Source organism: Chamaea fasciata, unplaced genomic scaffold (assembly GCF_029207755.1).
Source record: "Chamaea fasciata isolate MVZ Bird 193981 ecotype frontalis unplaced genomic scaffold, bChaFas1.0.hap1 SCAF_2, whole genome shotgun sequence".
Taxonomy (NCBI): Eukaryota; Metazoa; Chordata; class Aves; order Passeriformes; family Sylviidae; genus Chamaea; species Chamaea fasciata.
Genome location: NW_027094087.1, coordinates 66606316 through 66620253, shown reverse-complemented (window position 1 = coordinate 66620253; position 13938 = coordinate 66606316). Strand labels below are relative to the sequence as shown.

Genomic DNA, 13938 nt, shown 5'->3' with positions numbered 1-13938 from the left:
AATCTTTTACATTTCCTGTGAAAATTATGACATACATCTCCCACCTCTACCCCCAGAAATGTGATTTACAGCCAAAACATTGGCAAATCCCTCAGCTGAAGCCTGGAGAGAGATCTTTGCATCATCAGAGTTATTTTAATGCAACTGAAGCTTTGCTGTGGGTGGAGTGAAACAGGTTCTAAAAATGCTTTAACTACACAGAACATTTCCTACTCTGCCCATTTCCTAAGAAAGGGATATGGGAAGTGGCTTCTGAATGTAAGATAGAATGGTGGCCTTTAAATAGAGACAAGCAATGCCACAGAAGTTTGTGAATAGGAGCCAGAGCTTGATGCATCGGGTGATGATAAAGCTTCAAGCAGTGACAGGTTGACTGAAGTTACAGATCCAAATGACAGATTAGGTATCCTTTGTGGTCTAAGATAATATAGAAATGGTACAATTTTGAACAAAAAATGAAAATGGAGCTAAAATTTTGAAAATTCCGGAAAAACAAAGATCACTTGATTCATATGCCAGATATTAGATTCAATGCCATTACTTACCAAGCCAGCTATTGGAGTTGGCAGACAATTGATCTTCTTAATGATTCCAGGTTTGATCTTGTTAATCAAACTAAAAAAAAAAGGCATATGATTTTCTGTTAAATAATTTACTGTACTTAAGCATGAGCATCAATGCTTAGTAAGAAATACTTTGCATGTAGTCCGAACTTAACATGATTTGAATAAGTTTGAGCTGAACCTATTAACACTCACAAGAAATGACAAGCAAGAACAGATTGTAGAAGCAAAAATGAAACAAGTCACACACAAAGAGGTTTCTGGGAACAGCGAAGTGAGAAAGAAAAGAAAACGCCTAAGGAGATGTGGGCAGAAAAGGATCTGTTTTCTACTACATGGGTGGTGATGTTAATTGGATTAAAATTTGCCATTTATAGATTTTCTTCTCATTAAGGTTCTGAGCAGATGTCAAAAATGTACCAGAACATTGATTTTCAGAGTTCCATGTGATAGCACTAATATTCCTGTAAGGGTGAGAAATAAACTCAGTTTTCGTAATGCTACCATGTCCCGTATGCTGTGTGCAGCAATCATTTTTGGCATATATAACTTACATGCACAAGTCATTTTCCATCTCAGTCAGAAGATACTGTACCTGATATTACTCTTCACATAAAAATCATAATTAAGCTGAGAAGATAGGACAGATTAAGACATCACTATTGAATACATAAGCCCAAATGCATACCTTATCCTGCAGCAAGGATGAGACATAGGATTCCTTGCAAGTTTATACCCAGGTTTTCAGTCATGGAGGTAGGGAAATATTGTGGTTCACCAAATTACACACTGGACCACAGGGTCAGTAGAAAACAGGGACCTCAGAACACCCTGCAGACTTCATCTGCTTCTATACCTTTGAGAAGTTTTTTTTACTTGTTCTCAGTTCTTGTGGCTGCTTGTCTGGCCAGACCCTTTACCCCACACAAAGCATCAGCAAGGCCTTGTGATCTACCCACACCAGTGCAAAAACAAGACCTGGAGTTTAAAATTCTGTGTGGGGAATAAGTGTCTTTGCTCAAGCAGAAAATGCATTTGGGAAATAAACACAAAGAACAGTTTACTCCTTTACACTGGAATGAAGGATACATTTCTTGACACCTGCAGGGGAAAAAAAAAAAAAAAGAAAAAAAAAAAGAAAAAAAAAAAGAAAAAAAAAAAGCTGCAGGTCCTGAGATTTTTCAATAACACTGAGTTATTTAGCAAACAAGACACATTTGATTACTTTTCCCACCCAAAAAAGTGGAATAAAAGAAAGTTTGCATTCCTCCTTTTATTTTTAAATATTTCAAATGCATAATTTTTGATTTATTTTACTGAAGAACAAGAAGTAGCAAGTGACCAGAAAAACTTTAATGAATTTCTTTCTCTAGTATATGCACACTAGAATTGGCAAAATGTAAAAGGCTTTATTTTGTCAACTACTGATCGCTCGACCAACGTGTCCACTGGGTCATTGAGTAGGACAAACAAACTGACTGGGTGCTATAGGAATATGTGGTGCAAGTAGAGGCCTCATCTGCTATGTTTTAAGTCAGATAAACAATCTACAGAGATATTACATCCACCTAAATTAGCCACACCACAGGTGAACCAAGGAAATGGTCAATGTAATTTCTAGTTTGTCTCAATTATTTGACATGTTGCACTATATTGCCATTGGTGAAAATCGGACATGTGAAAATTTTTGCTATCTGCCCTTCCCTGTTTCCACTGAATTTCCATAAAAATCACTCCTTGGACTTCAAGTATGTCAGATTTAAAATTATGACACAGGAGAACAGCTATTTTAGTACCACATAATAAGGCATCCTTTGCTTTAAAGAAAGTTGCATGCCTCCTTAAGGCAAGCTGCTCAGCTGAAGAAATTACAGGATGTTTCTCTTGCATTATTATTAATTACAGATAAATTTAACTGATTTGCATTTGGCAGATGGAACCTCATTGTCTTGCCAAGTAAGTGTCAACAATGAAGATATCAGAAGATTAGTATGTATCAGTTAATGGCCAATTCTTAAACATCTGAATACAATATACCCATCCCACTAAACACATACCTGAAGAAATGCCTTCTTATTAAAATTATAAACTATTTTTATTACCACATTCACACTCACTAACATTTAATTTCGTAAGTAATGAAAATAAAGCATCCAGCTCTGCAATATTATTGAAGATTAATAACACCCCATTTCACAGATAACTTCAGAAGCAACTAGCAAGATAAGACTGGAAGGGCAAAGGGTCCAAAGCAAAACAAAAGGAAGGAGAGAAAACACCATAATATTCACAGGTAAAAATTATATACAGGAAGAGAAGCTCAGAGAATTGTACTTTCATAAATATTTTCTGAAAGCTAGCTTTGCTGAACTGATTTTAGAGTGGCTCTGAGATTTGTGGAAGGGGTTTTTTTTTGTTTATTTTGGGTTTTTGTGGGGTTTTTTGTTTGGTTTTTTTAGCATCTCAGGCAGTTCTCTAATGAGATTTCTCTTGCACTGGGTTCTAATGACATTTACAACTGCTGTTCCTTAAAACACTAAGGGATTAGCACCACTTCCAGTCCTGGAAACCTGTTCCAGTAAGCACCAAGCCAATTACAGATATGTACTCTCAGGATGAGTCCTGATGAGTGAACATTTTACATCTCTGACTCAGTCTAGCAACGAAACCAGGCAAGTCCCATCACTGCCAAGCCTACAGTACATAAGCACAAGGAAGCTTCTTACAGAAAGTGCTCCAAAACAAGCTGAGTGTAAAGTTCTGTGATAGGAATAGGTAGTTTCAGCATTTATAGAATCAACACTAAAGGGCGGGGGATGGAGGACAGAAATCCAAACCCAAACAACAACAGTGGCTACAGAGGTAGCACAGTGCTTCGATTCCAGCCACAGCCACACCAGCTTGCAGGACATGAAGAGAAAGCCCAGAGATATCCTGGGAATTATAACCAAAACCAATATAATCAATCAACAACAGCATGATCCTCTCACTATCACGCAAAGAAATGTGTGGGACAGCACACAGAACATGTGGATCTGGAAGGAGTATGTCCAAAAGGTGCTTTTACTTCACATGACAAACAACAAGTATTAAAAAAAAATTTAAAAATTATTTACTACAAAATACTTTTGTTACTTAAAAAAAATCAGAGGCCAGGAAGGAAAGAGGCCAGCTGATGTTAACCTGAAGGGTTTTTATACAGGGAAGTCAATACTCACTCGCACAACAGGATTCCATTTTCTAGAGCTGCTCGAAAGTCTTCAGTTCCAAAGCTTTGCCTGGTAACTGCCTAAAAGAATAAGAGTTGAGAGTTAACTGGCCACACAGACAAAATCAGGACTAGCAAGAGAATCTTAGTAGTAATTAAAAAAATATCAAAAACAAACCAACAAACCCTAACTTAACACTCATACTATTCTTTTCTTACATTAATTTCAAAGAAGCAAGTATTTAAAAGCCAGTTCTTTACGCCTCAAAAGAAGTCAGATCCAACATCTTAAAATAGTTTACTCTTGTGTAAGTCAATCTTCAGCTAAATTCTGTGGGAATACTTATTTTCTAAAGCAATACCAGTCACATTGAAAAGCATAAAAGAAATTTCAAACAGAAATGCAAAAGATAGAGAAAGTCTTTTATCTCCTACTTCATGTTACAGTGTGTATACCCATGATATCTAGCACAAAGTATTTTAACACTGGTGTTTTTTTCATGCCACTTGCACCTAAGGCAGTGTGACTAAAGAAGTGCTCCAAGTCTGCATTACCACGTGCACATCAATTCCCATTCCTTGGCAAGGGGCAGGACTATACTAATGGGACTCCTTTATATACTCAGAGTGAAAAAGCAGTGAAACAAGAACAATGTCTTATAAAGGACTTAAGATACCCCAACCCAAAAGAATTGACTACAAGTTTTCAGCAGAGTAGTTTTCAAAAAAGACCTCAAAACCCAAAAAGACAAAGCATTTGCTCAAGCCTATACTCACTTGGAGGCACTACTAGATCCCCCTCTGTGCCTACATTCCCTGCAGGGACCAAATTTGGCTGATTTCTTCTAAACACACAGATTAATAACCCACATGCAAGTCAAAAAAAGGACATATTATCCTGCCATCAGTCCAAAAGAGAGGTTTTATGCCAGTTGGGAACAGAAATCAAGTACTAGGAATTGTATTTATTTGAGCTTAGAGGTCATCATGTTCAGGCACCAGCTAATTATGAACTGCCCTTCAGGGATCCCGACTGTCCTCAATCCTGTGCAGGACTTCAGGCACACAATTAAAAGTGCTGTGGAATCTGCATGCATCCAGAGCAAACCTACTGGTTACCACAGTAATTAAGGAAATTAGTACTGAAAGAAAAAAATGAGTTGTGCTTGGTAAAAAGAGCAAAAGAGAAGATGAAGCTCTTTTAGGATCTGTTAAATTATTACATTATCATGCTATCATTTTTTTCTAAATTCCAAGAGGGATGCACACTAACACCAGAAATCCTATGAATTAATTAATTTGCTTTAACATATGTTTTATTTTAATTCAAATGCTATAAGTTCAATCTTCCTATTGAGAAGAAAATTAGATATTACAAAAATACTCTTTTGGGTTTAAGGGGTTTTTTTCTAAAATGCAACAAATAGTGACAGGAAATTAATGATGGCACACCAACTCAAGATAAGTAAAATTTCAAAATTCAGGGAAAGAAAGGATGATAGTGATTCGCTGAGGAGAGCTACACTTTAGACAGTATTCATATAACAACAGCCTGTTCCTACAGAAAACTAGAAGTTGTATCTCAGAAATATAATTGTCAATAATCACTTAAAAACACGATCTGAAAATTACCCTTATCTCACATATGGTACGGTATTTTGTTTCCAAACATGAATATTTAGTGATAATGATTTTGAGGAAGCTAGCCAATGTAACATAACAGCACTGAAACTTTAAAAATAAATATTTATGTTCCCTAGGTTATAGGGAATATGAGGAATAGGAATACCGAGTTTAAAATTATGCCCTTCGTTCTGCAAGTTAGAAATTAGACATTTGCATGTCATACATTAGAACTGTACTGTAATAAGGGCTGTAGGACTGGAGTCTAGCTTTACCGCTGTTTCAAACTCTAATCAGCTCTTAAGAATCCTAAAATTGTTCTTATTTTGGAGTTGTCACTGAAATCTATAGAACTACACAGTTGAAATATTTGGTTTTATAGAGTGTTTTCTGGTAAGTCATGCATGCAATAGATGACGAGGTGTTTCCTTCAACAAGAGTTGGGCCCATCCCAAAAAAAAAAGTCCTAGAATTGCAGCATGTAGCAAAGACCCACACTCCTCAAGAAGCATTTAGAGGGAGACAATGAACATGTGCCACTGAAGAACTGAAGACAAGTTAAACTTCTGAATAGCCCCTCCAGAACACAAGAAGGCCATGGTGCAGTGCATAATCCTGTTTTCTTGAACAGAAAGAGTCCAGTTCGAGTACAAGGCTCTAAATGCCTCCATTAGACTTGCAGATCTGTTAAAATCACATTAGAAGACATTACATTGGAAGCATTTTGACTAAGTTATTTGTGCAGCTGCTGCAGTAGTAACACTGATTTGCCATACAGGATGGAGCTGTCAGACCGACCTCGTGACCCACTGATTTTGACAGCTACTTGGTTTGTTGGTATTAAAATAAAAGCATTGGTTCTGCCAAGCTAGGTTTCAATAATATTGACTTTCAAAGGATAACTAATAATTAAGTAATTAGAAGGTATTCTCAAGAAACAATTTAACACTTGAAAAGTGCTTGAAAACAAAACGTTTTCCAAGTTGCACAACAACTTGAATTTGTTGATGCCACAAAAGTAAGTGCTCCATTTTAAAATCTGCTTTGTAGAGACTGAAGACTTTTCTCATTATGGACTTTCATCTGGCTTATACCCAGTGCAGAGCTTCAAGCGCAGCTGTAACTATGATGGCCTACCTAGGAACCAGGTATCATTAAAAAAAATGCAAAGACACAGACTGGCTCAGAGTTCCCTGGCTTTTAACAACCTAAGTAAGACAAAGTGAATCCCACCCTAAGATATTACATCTTCAAACTATGTCTACGATTTCTGAGTCACTGTTTGTTCATGAAGACTGCCTATACTGGGTGTGGTACACTTATGTAATAGGCATAATTGATTTTGGACAATTTTTCAACCATTTAGCCATGTGAGCCACCAAATAATAAAGAAAATACCTTACAAGAGTCATTTTGATCCATCTTTGAACAATATCCCTTTCCAAATTGTATGTCACTTTTCTCTCCTCCATTCAGTTGAATATATTGTGCTTCTATCACTGCTTTTTTGATAGAATGAGAGCAATGGCACAATTAAAGACTATATCATAAAATCAAATTTAATTGCTGCTATAAAATTGTTTAATTTTGTTTTTGAAAGACAGCGTCCCCTAATACTCTGGCAATTTGCAATTGCCAGGTCCAACCAATTTTCTTCAAACAGTATGCAAATCAAGTCTTTATTTAAATTTAGACATTTTACAAATGCTTACAGAGGGCTAGTTTATTTTCAGGTTTGCTGTGATTCCTGTAGGAGGAGAAAAATCAAGAAGAAATAACCAAAGATGAACCATTCTGAGCGTGGCATGACATCAAAATCATCACAGGCTAAACAAAAAGCACATAGCACAGAATATGCTGATCATAAGCCTAAGTACACAAACATTGAGCACATTTCTTTGGCTTGCTATACTGGAGGCCAAATGCAGCTGATCATAAGGTAGGGCTTCTTTGCCTTACAATCTATCCAAAGTTGAAAGATTTTTTCAGTGTTAATTAAAAAAACCCCAACTCTAAGGGAGTTCATATCAAGTTATTTTCATGGTTTACACAGGTTTGAATGGCTTTAGCAAAAGGCAGCTCTACCACAGGCCCGTCGATGTTTACCACCACATGAAACTCAAAGCCAGGGGACTGGTAGGTTTCTCAATTTAACTTTGTTGTGATGGAAACAGGCAATTTATACTCTCCCCACCCAATGCAAGAATCATACCACATACCCAGGCATGCTGGGTGACCAGTTCTCCATCACAACAGTGTTAGCTGCCCAGAGACAAGTGCTGTACCACACCCAGCCTGTAATCTCAGTGATGCCTTGGCACAGGCATTTACCATCCAGCCTGCTCTCCACACCTCATTCAGAGCTTCTCTGCAACGCAGCCTTTAGACTACACCACCTCAAACCATGCAAGGTCCCTGTGCCTCAACTTGAGAGAAACGCTGCTTGCATCAGCTTGAAGCACACAGCTCCCTGAGAGAAGGATGTAGGTTTGGGATGGAAGGAAGATTCATGATACTGAACCACACACGGTAGCAACTGCCTGAAGGCAGGCTTATGCCAGGATCTCATGGGGCAAACAATTACTCAGAGGGCAATTAATCAGATCAACACTGATTTATCAATTTCATGTACCCAGCACGGCCTGCAGCATGAAAAGACAAATTTTGCATGCTGAAGAGAGGACTGGCTGTCTTCTGCAGGGAACTGGGGTAGTGATGCAACAGTGATGCAATGGTGCCATCCCCAGTACAGAATTTTGGCTACACCTGCCAGTTCCTGTCACAATGCCTGCCTGAGGAGATCACCCCACATACATATGGATGTCTGAATGCCTACCTTTCCAATGGCCTTTCTTCTCCCTACCCATTACCAAAAATCTGGATCAGACTACATGGTAAATGGCTCCATCTTTAAATAACCTTAGCACTGTATTCCTCCATTTACAGTACTCCTTTGTTTATAATTACCTTCATGCAAAACAGAATGGTACTGCTCCTGCAAGATGCATAAAGAGATACATAGGCTACAGCCCAGCCAACAAGCAAGCATGCAGGCAACTCCCAGTGTGCTGGCATCTGTACAGCGTGACCAGGTCTGGAAGTAGATTCACAGCATATTTTCAAGTAGTATTTTGAGTCCACTGCATTTTGTATCCAATTGTCAAAACATGTGATACCTCAGCTTGACAAATTTTTCACGTCCATCACAAAAGAAGAGCAACATCCAAAGAAGAAGTAAAAAAAGGCAGTAAGGATTTTTTCCCCCTCTCCTGCATTCAGATGCACTACCCAAAGTCCTACCTCCCCTTTTTATAGCTATCTGCAATTCCATTAAAATGCCATGCAGCACATGAGCTTGTCTTTGAATGGCATGTGTGGTAGCTACCAGAAAATGCTGTCATTATGCTTTGAAGTAAATAGCTTGTGCTGTCTGGCATTTGCAGTCTTCCCATCCAGTCTTCTCCTCCCAATTTTTTTGATCTCCTCCCCCTTTTTTTAAAAAAGCCCAAAAAAAAAAAATCCCATAACATTGCCTCAATTTTCTCCTGTAGTAATTTGCTTTGTCCAAATCCCTCCCAAAGGGCATAGGGTGGTAGGAACCATATTTAGAGGGTTGCTGTACACAGTCTTGAACACAAATTCAAAATCAGCCATTTGGGTAGAAAACGTTGACATTGCAGCAAACAGCCCAACCATAGCAATGACTAGATTTTTCAAGGTCAACAGTAGAAAAGAGTATCTCATTTTTGAGGCCAGCAGGATCTGTCTCTGAATTTTGAGCCCCAGGAAAATGTAGAGAAAGAGTGGGCATTCACAGCTCCCATCCACTGGAAAATACTACTGGCATTTGCTGCTATCTTCCCTTCTGATCAACAGCTTAATTCACAGTCCAAAAAATCCTGAGGGGTCAGTCAACAAGTGCTCAAGAAGCTGGTACCCACAAAGGCTCTCCCAGTCAGCTCTCCAGCAATGAAATAATGACACTGCCCAACCTAACAACTGCACAAGAGTCAAGAGCAAGACTCTTGACACACCTCACAGTTAATATCCATGACAGGCCATGATTCCATTAAGAAAAAGAACTAGGATGGCTGGATTAAGAAAAATATCTACAAATAAATGCGTAATCTAACCGGACAGCAAAAGTAAGTAGGGGGAAGGAGATGAATATTTTTGCCATTGACCACATATGCTGGACCATGTGAATGTTCCTTTTTATCTCCACAACAGTAATGTTTTCCAATTGGAATAATTCACTCTCTATGGCTGTACTCCCCTGTTTAACCCCATGCCTCAAATCCCTAGGCATTATTACATTTCAGAGAATGTAGAGATTTTTCAGTCTTCAGCTCCAACTGCCTTTGATAGCAAACCAGAACAGATATTTATAAAAGGAAGTGGTTCATTATTGAAAAAAAAAGCCTTCAACTGTTATTTTCTATCATCAACATAATGATGGGGTCTTATTGTGGTATGCCTTCTGGACAAACATACCAAGACTCCTGAAATAACATTTGGCTACATTCTCACAAAAGATGAAGAAAAACAATAAGGGGTGAGCAAGAAGGGAAAAGACTACTGGTGTAGTAGGTGTGAAAAGCACAGATCTCTGCTCATCAGATGCTTATACTCGGCTCTTTTCAGCTTTTCTGTCAAACCACATGTAGAAACACAATCTGAAGGATGAAAGCAAAAAGTTTTCCTTCCAATGGTTCACAGAACACCTGGTTTGGTGAAACAATGCTGCAGTGAGAGCAGGGATAGACATTTGTGATCAATCAACTCAGCCACGCTTTTCCCCCCACAAACAAGATCATCCCACAAGGGAAAACAAGATGAATAAGTCTACTGTTGTTTATCCTGATGACTGTACTGATAGGTGTCAAACTAGGAAAACCACCATACATTGCTTTATGTGACAAAACAGTGTTACTGTATGTGCAGATATGGACAGCACCAACTAGATGGAGGTAGATGTTCCAGCAAAGCACATCTTGCCAATGCAAAGTGAAATCTGGATGACTAGACATCTCTGAAAAGAACAAGTCACTGTCATTTTATTTTTAATTATGTAGCTACATCTGATTTCTTGGGAAACTATTAATTCTGTAAACACCATTTAAATGCACACAAGCTCTAAAGCTGCCACTTTAAGTGATGCATGCTGATTTCAACTTTAATCACACATTCACTTTTTCATTTGCATTTACAACTAATTTCAGTTAAATAAAAGTGTGTATTTATTCACCTTCCTAAGACAACAGAATATTAATATTAGTATTTTAAAATTTTCCAGTTGAAATTTAAAATTTTTCAATACCAATTTAGTAGTTTGTGGTAAAAGAATGGTGGCATTGGGCCCCCTAACCATAAATGCTCCTTATTAAACAGAAAAGGATAAAGCAATCATGAAGAAAAAAACATCCAAACATTCTGCTCACTCCTGAAATAAGCAAAAAACAAGCACTGAATTCCATAAGTATTTAAAAACCTTTTTTATTAAAAGTTGTTTTTTTCAACTAATTTACAGTAAAACAGTGGTGGTACTAGACTTCAGTGCTTCTTTCTGTCAGAGAAAATAGTTAAACATACTCAGGGAACAAGAATTATGATGGAATGGTTTTCAGCAAAGTCATCAACTGAGATAACAGACGAAATTACAAGGAGAAATTCCAGTTTCACTACTTAGACATCTTTTAATGACCATGTTTTATAATATATCCGCTCTCATACTAGCCAGATTTTGAACTTGCCCATTGTAAAAGTCAGTCACTCCATACACCATTTCTTATTCTTTTTTCTGAAACATCTACATGTTCAGCACTGCACTGGTTCCTATCTGACCTCAAGCTGTTAACACCTTTCCAAGTTGGGCGCTAAGCAATCAAGCGACAAATCCATTTGTAGCTGTTGCAGCTGAAAAAATGAATACATGCATAACTACATCCTGTGTAGTGTCCACCAGGGCCATAAAAAAGCTTGTCCTGGACAGAATCAGAATGTTATCAATATCTCCCTCCAGATGCTGAAACAAAAATACTAGAAGAGTGTCAGCAACAACACAGCTTAGAAAAGAGGACTTTGGAGAAGACTTAAGATGAACAAGGCTTTGTATGGCTGGCTGAGCAGTCCAGTCACAGGAGAAAGCCACAATCTTCCTGCTGCCCTGAAATTGCAGCAGAGCCTCCATATTCCCACTGTCCTCCTCATGCCCATGTGAAGGGTCTGCATTTATGAAGTGTCCTGCCATCATCCAGGCTACTTGTGCTTCAATATAATACTAAATATATATACAAAAAACCCAACCCCATCTCCATGTAACTCCCTCACACATCCCACCACCTCTCCCCCTCCCCAAAAATAAGTATATCAACTGAAACAATGGGTCCAAGCATCAGAGAAGGGCTGGAGCCACAGCATGCTGGAGATAAGAAAAGGACAACATCCAGATTTTGTGCAGATTCTTGAGAGGATTTAGCACAACAAAAGATCCAGTGATGCAGCACCCTGGTAGCCAGGCAGCATGTGACTGATGAGATAGGGAGTCACTTGCCCTCACAAATAACTTCAAGTTCAAACAGCAATAATAATAAATTCTGCCCTAAAAGCCTCTATCCATAATGTGTCTGTATAATTTCTTTTGTTAAAGGAGGAAAAAACAGCCTGTCACAAGTGCAGCAGTTTTCTTTCAGGGAAACAAGAAAAAATAAAATTGTTTTTAAAAGCTTCAATGCAAATAAAGGGATTACTTGCAATATTAACAGATAAAATGTTATGATAATAAAAATCATATTTGTCTAGGGAAAACATAAAAAAAGGACTAGAGCAAATATCAGCTTTGACTTTTTTGCTGTATATGTAATAAAATAATGTTTGTCTAACATTTTAATCTTTTCTATTTAGTATTTTAAATAATGCCTCCATTTCACTGTAATTGAATTTCTAAATTTTTGTTACTGTTCATTTAGAACAAAAGATAAATTCAAACTATGAAAAGCCTTTGGATATTTATATTTCCTAAGTTCAGTTTTACTACAATTATAGTTTCAGGTTGAAGTCTATGCTACAAATTTCAATACAGGCTCTCAATCCACTGGCGTCTGTTTTTACAGGAAGGACCTTAAAGAAAGCAATATCTTTGCCTATGGTGATAAAGGAAAACATGCTAAAACTCTTTGCAAGCAGGTCCCTGTTGAGATTATTTATATAAGTGGCAGAGACATACAGTGATACCAGATGAAATGGCCAAGAGCAGAGCATGCTTCTGCCCCAGATTACAGTTATCTCTTACAAATTGATGGCCTGGATCCTGGGTGTATTCAATACTTTGATTTTTCATATATTTTAAATACTTTCCCTTGCTTCTCCAGAGACCAGCACTGGTGCCATGAGCAAACCAGGGAGCTAACCACAAGGTCTTGAAATGACATTCAGCAGGAGGAGAAAAAAAGCAGTAGATAAAACACACACAAAGGGGAAATGCTTTAGATACAATTGTTTTCCCATGTTTAGCAAGGTTATTCTTGGATGAAAGTAGTTTCTTATTATTGCTAGAGATTTGACAATCCTTTCAAATTTTTCAGCCTTTCCTGGAAGCAGTACTTTGAGCACCACACATACTGAGACGTGCATTGAGCCCACTTAACCCCAAGCATTCACCAACACTCGTCCTCTCTCTCTCACACTACATTCATTTGCTTGCACATGGGGTTTAGAGAATCAACAGCCTTCTCTGCGCACCTCCCCTCCTGTCCCTACACCCCCTGACCTTTATATGTCTCTCCTACACACCCTGGTTTCTGAACCATTTCACCAGCTTCTCTTAGCTCATTAACAAGGAAACAGATTGACAGCGAAAAAAGAAATTGTGCGGAAACGAACATTTAGCAGGGTCAGAGACACCGTAAAGGCAATTAGTGTCATGCACAGACCCTAGAAAAATGTCACAGCATCACTTCCCAGTAAACTATGGCACTTGGCATTAATTGCAGATCTTAAACAATGCAGTTCAGAAATACCAATATTATCTAGCAGCAGTTATGTAGAAATAAACAATCAGGTGGAAGTCACTGAAATTAACACTGACTTCAGGTGGAGAAATACTATGCTCCTCCCTGGAATTTGAGTAACTTGAGGGGAAGGGTTAGCTTAAAAGAACTCCACTGATCTGACCTGTCTAAATAAAAATAAAAGCAAGATTGCAAAGCTCCTGTTTGTTAGTTGGGGGCTTTCTAAACTACATTTACATTTCATAATATGAGAGTAGGTAAGCAGTAAGAGAAGCTACATAGAACAGTGACACCAAGAAAAAAATTATTTCAGCGTTTTCCTGGCTGTTTTTTTAGGAACTTTTGAAATACAGAGTTGAAAGGAATATAAACACACGCAACTAACTATATCAGACTTTTTGAAAAGCACTGTGCATGGACCAAGTTACTACACTGGGAGCAAGACTGAAACGCTCCAATCCCAAGGCTGGTGGAGAGGACGCACTCCAGGTGTGAGCTCCTGTATCCCAGCAGAGGCCACTGCCACCGCTGCACA

The 13938-nt window shown here is 38.2% G+C and overlaps 1 protein-coding gene across 3 annotated transcripts in view; it reads right to left on the bottom strand.

Annotated features, from left to right (window-relative positions):
- The window catches only part of LMO7 (LIM domain 7), a 131540-nt gene that overhangs the window by 92629 nt on the left and 24973 nt on the right, over window positions 1-13938 (bottom strand). For all 3 annotated transcript variants that reach the window (XM_066176300.1, XM_066176298.1, XM_066176299.1), the window contains exons 2-3: window positions 3782-3852; window positions 546-615 (exon numbers count right to left, since the gene is read on the bottom strand). In XM_066176300.1, the coding sequence (XP_066032397.1) occupies window positions 546-615; window positions 3782-3852 (141 nt within the window). The remainder of the gene's footprint in view (window positions 1-545; window positions 616-3781; window positions 3853-13938) is intronic.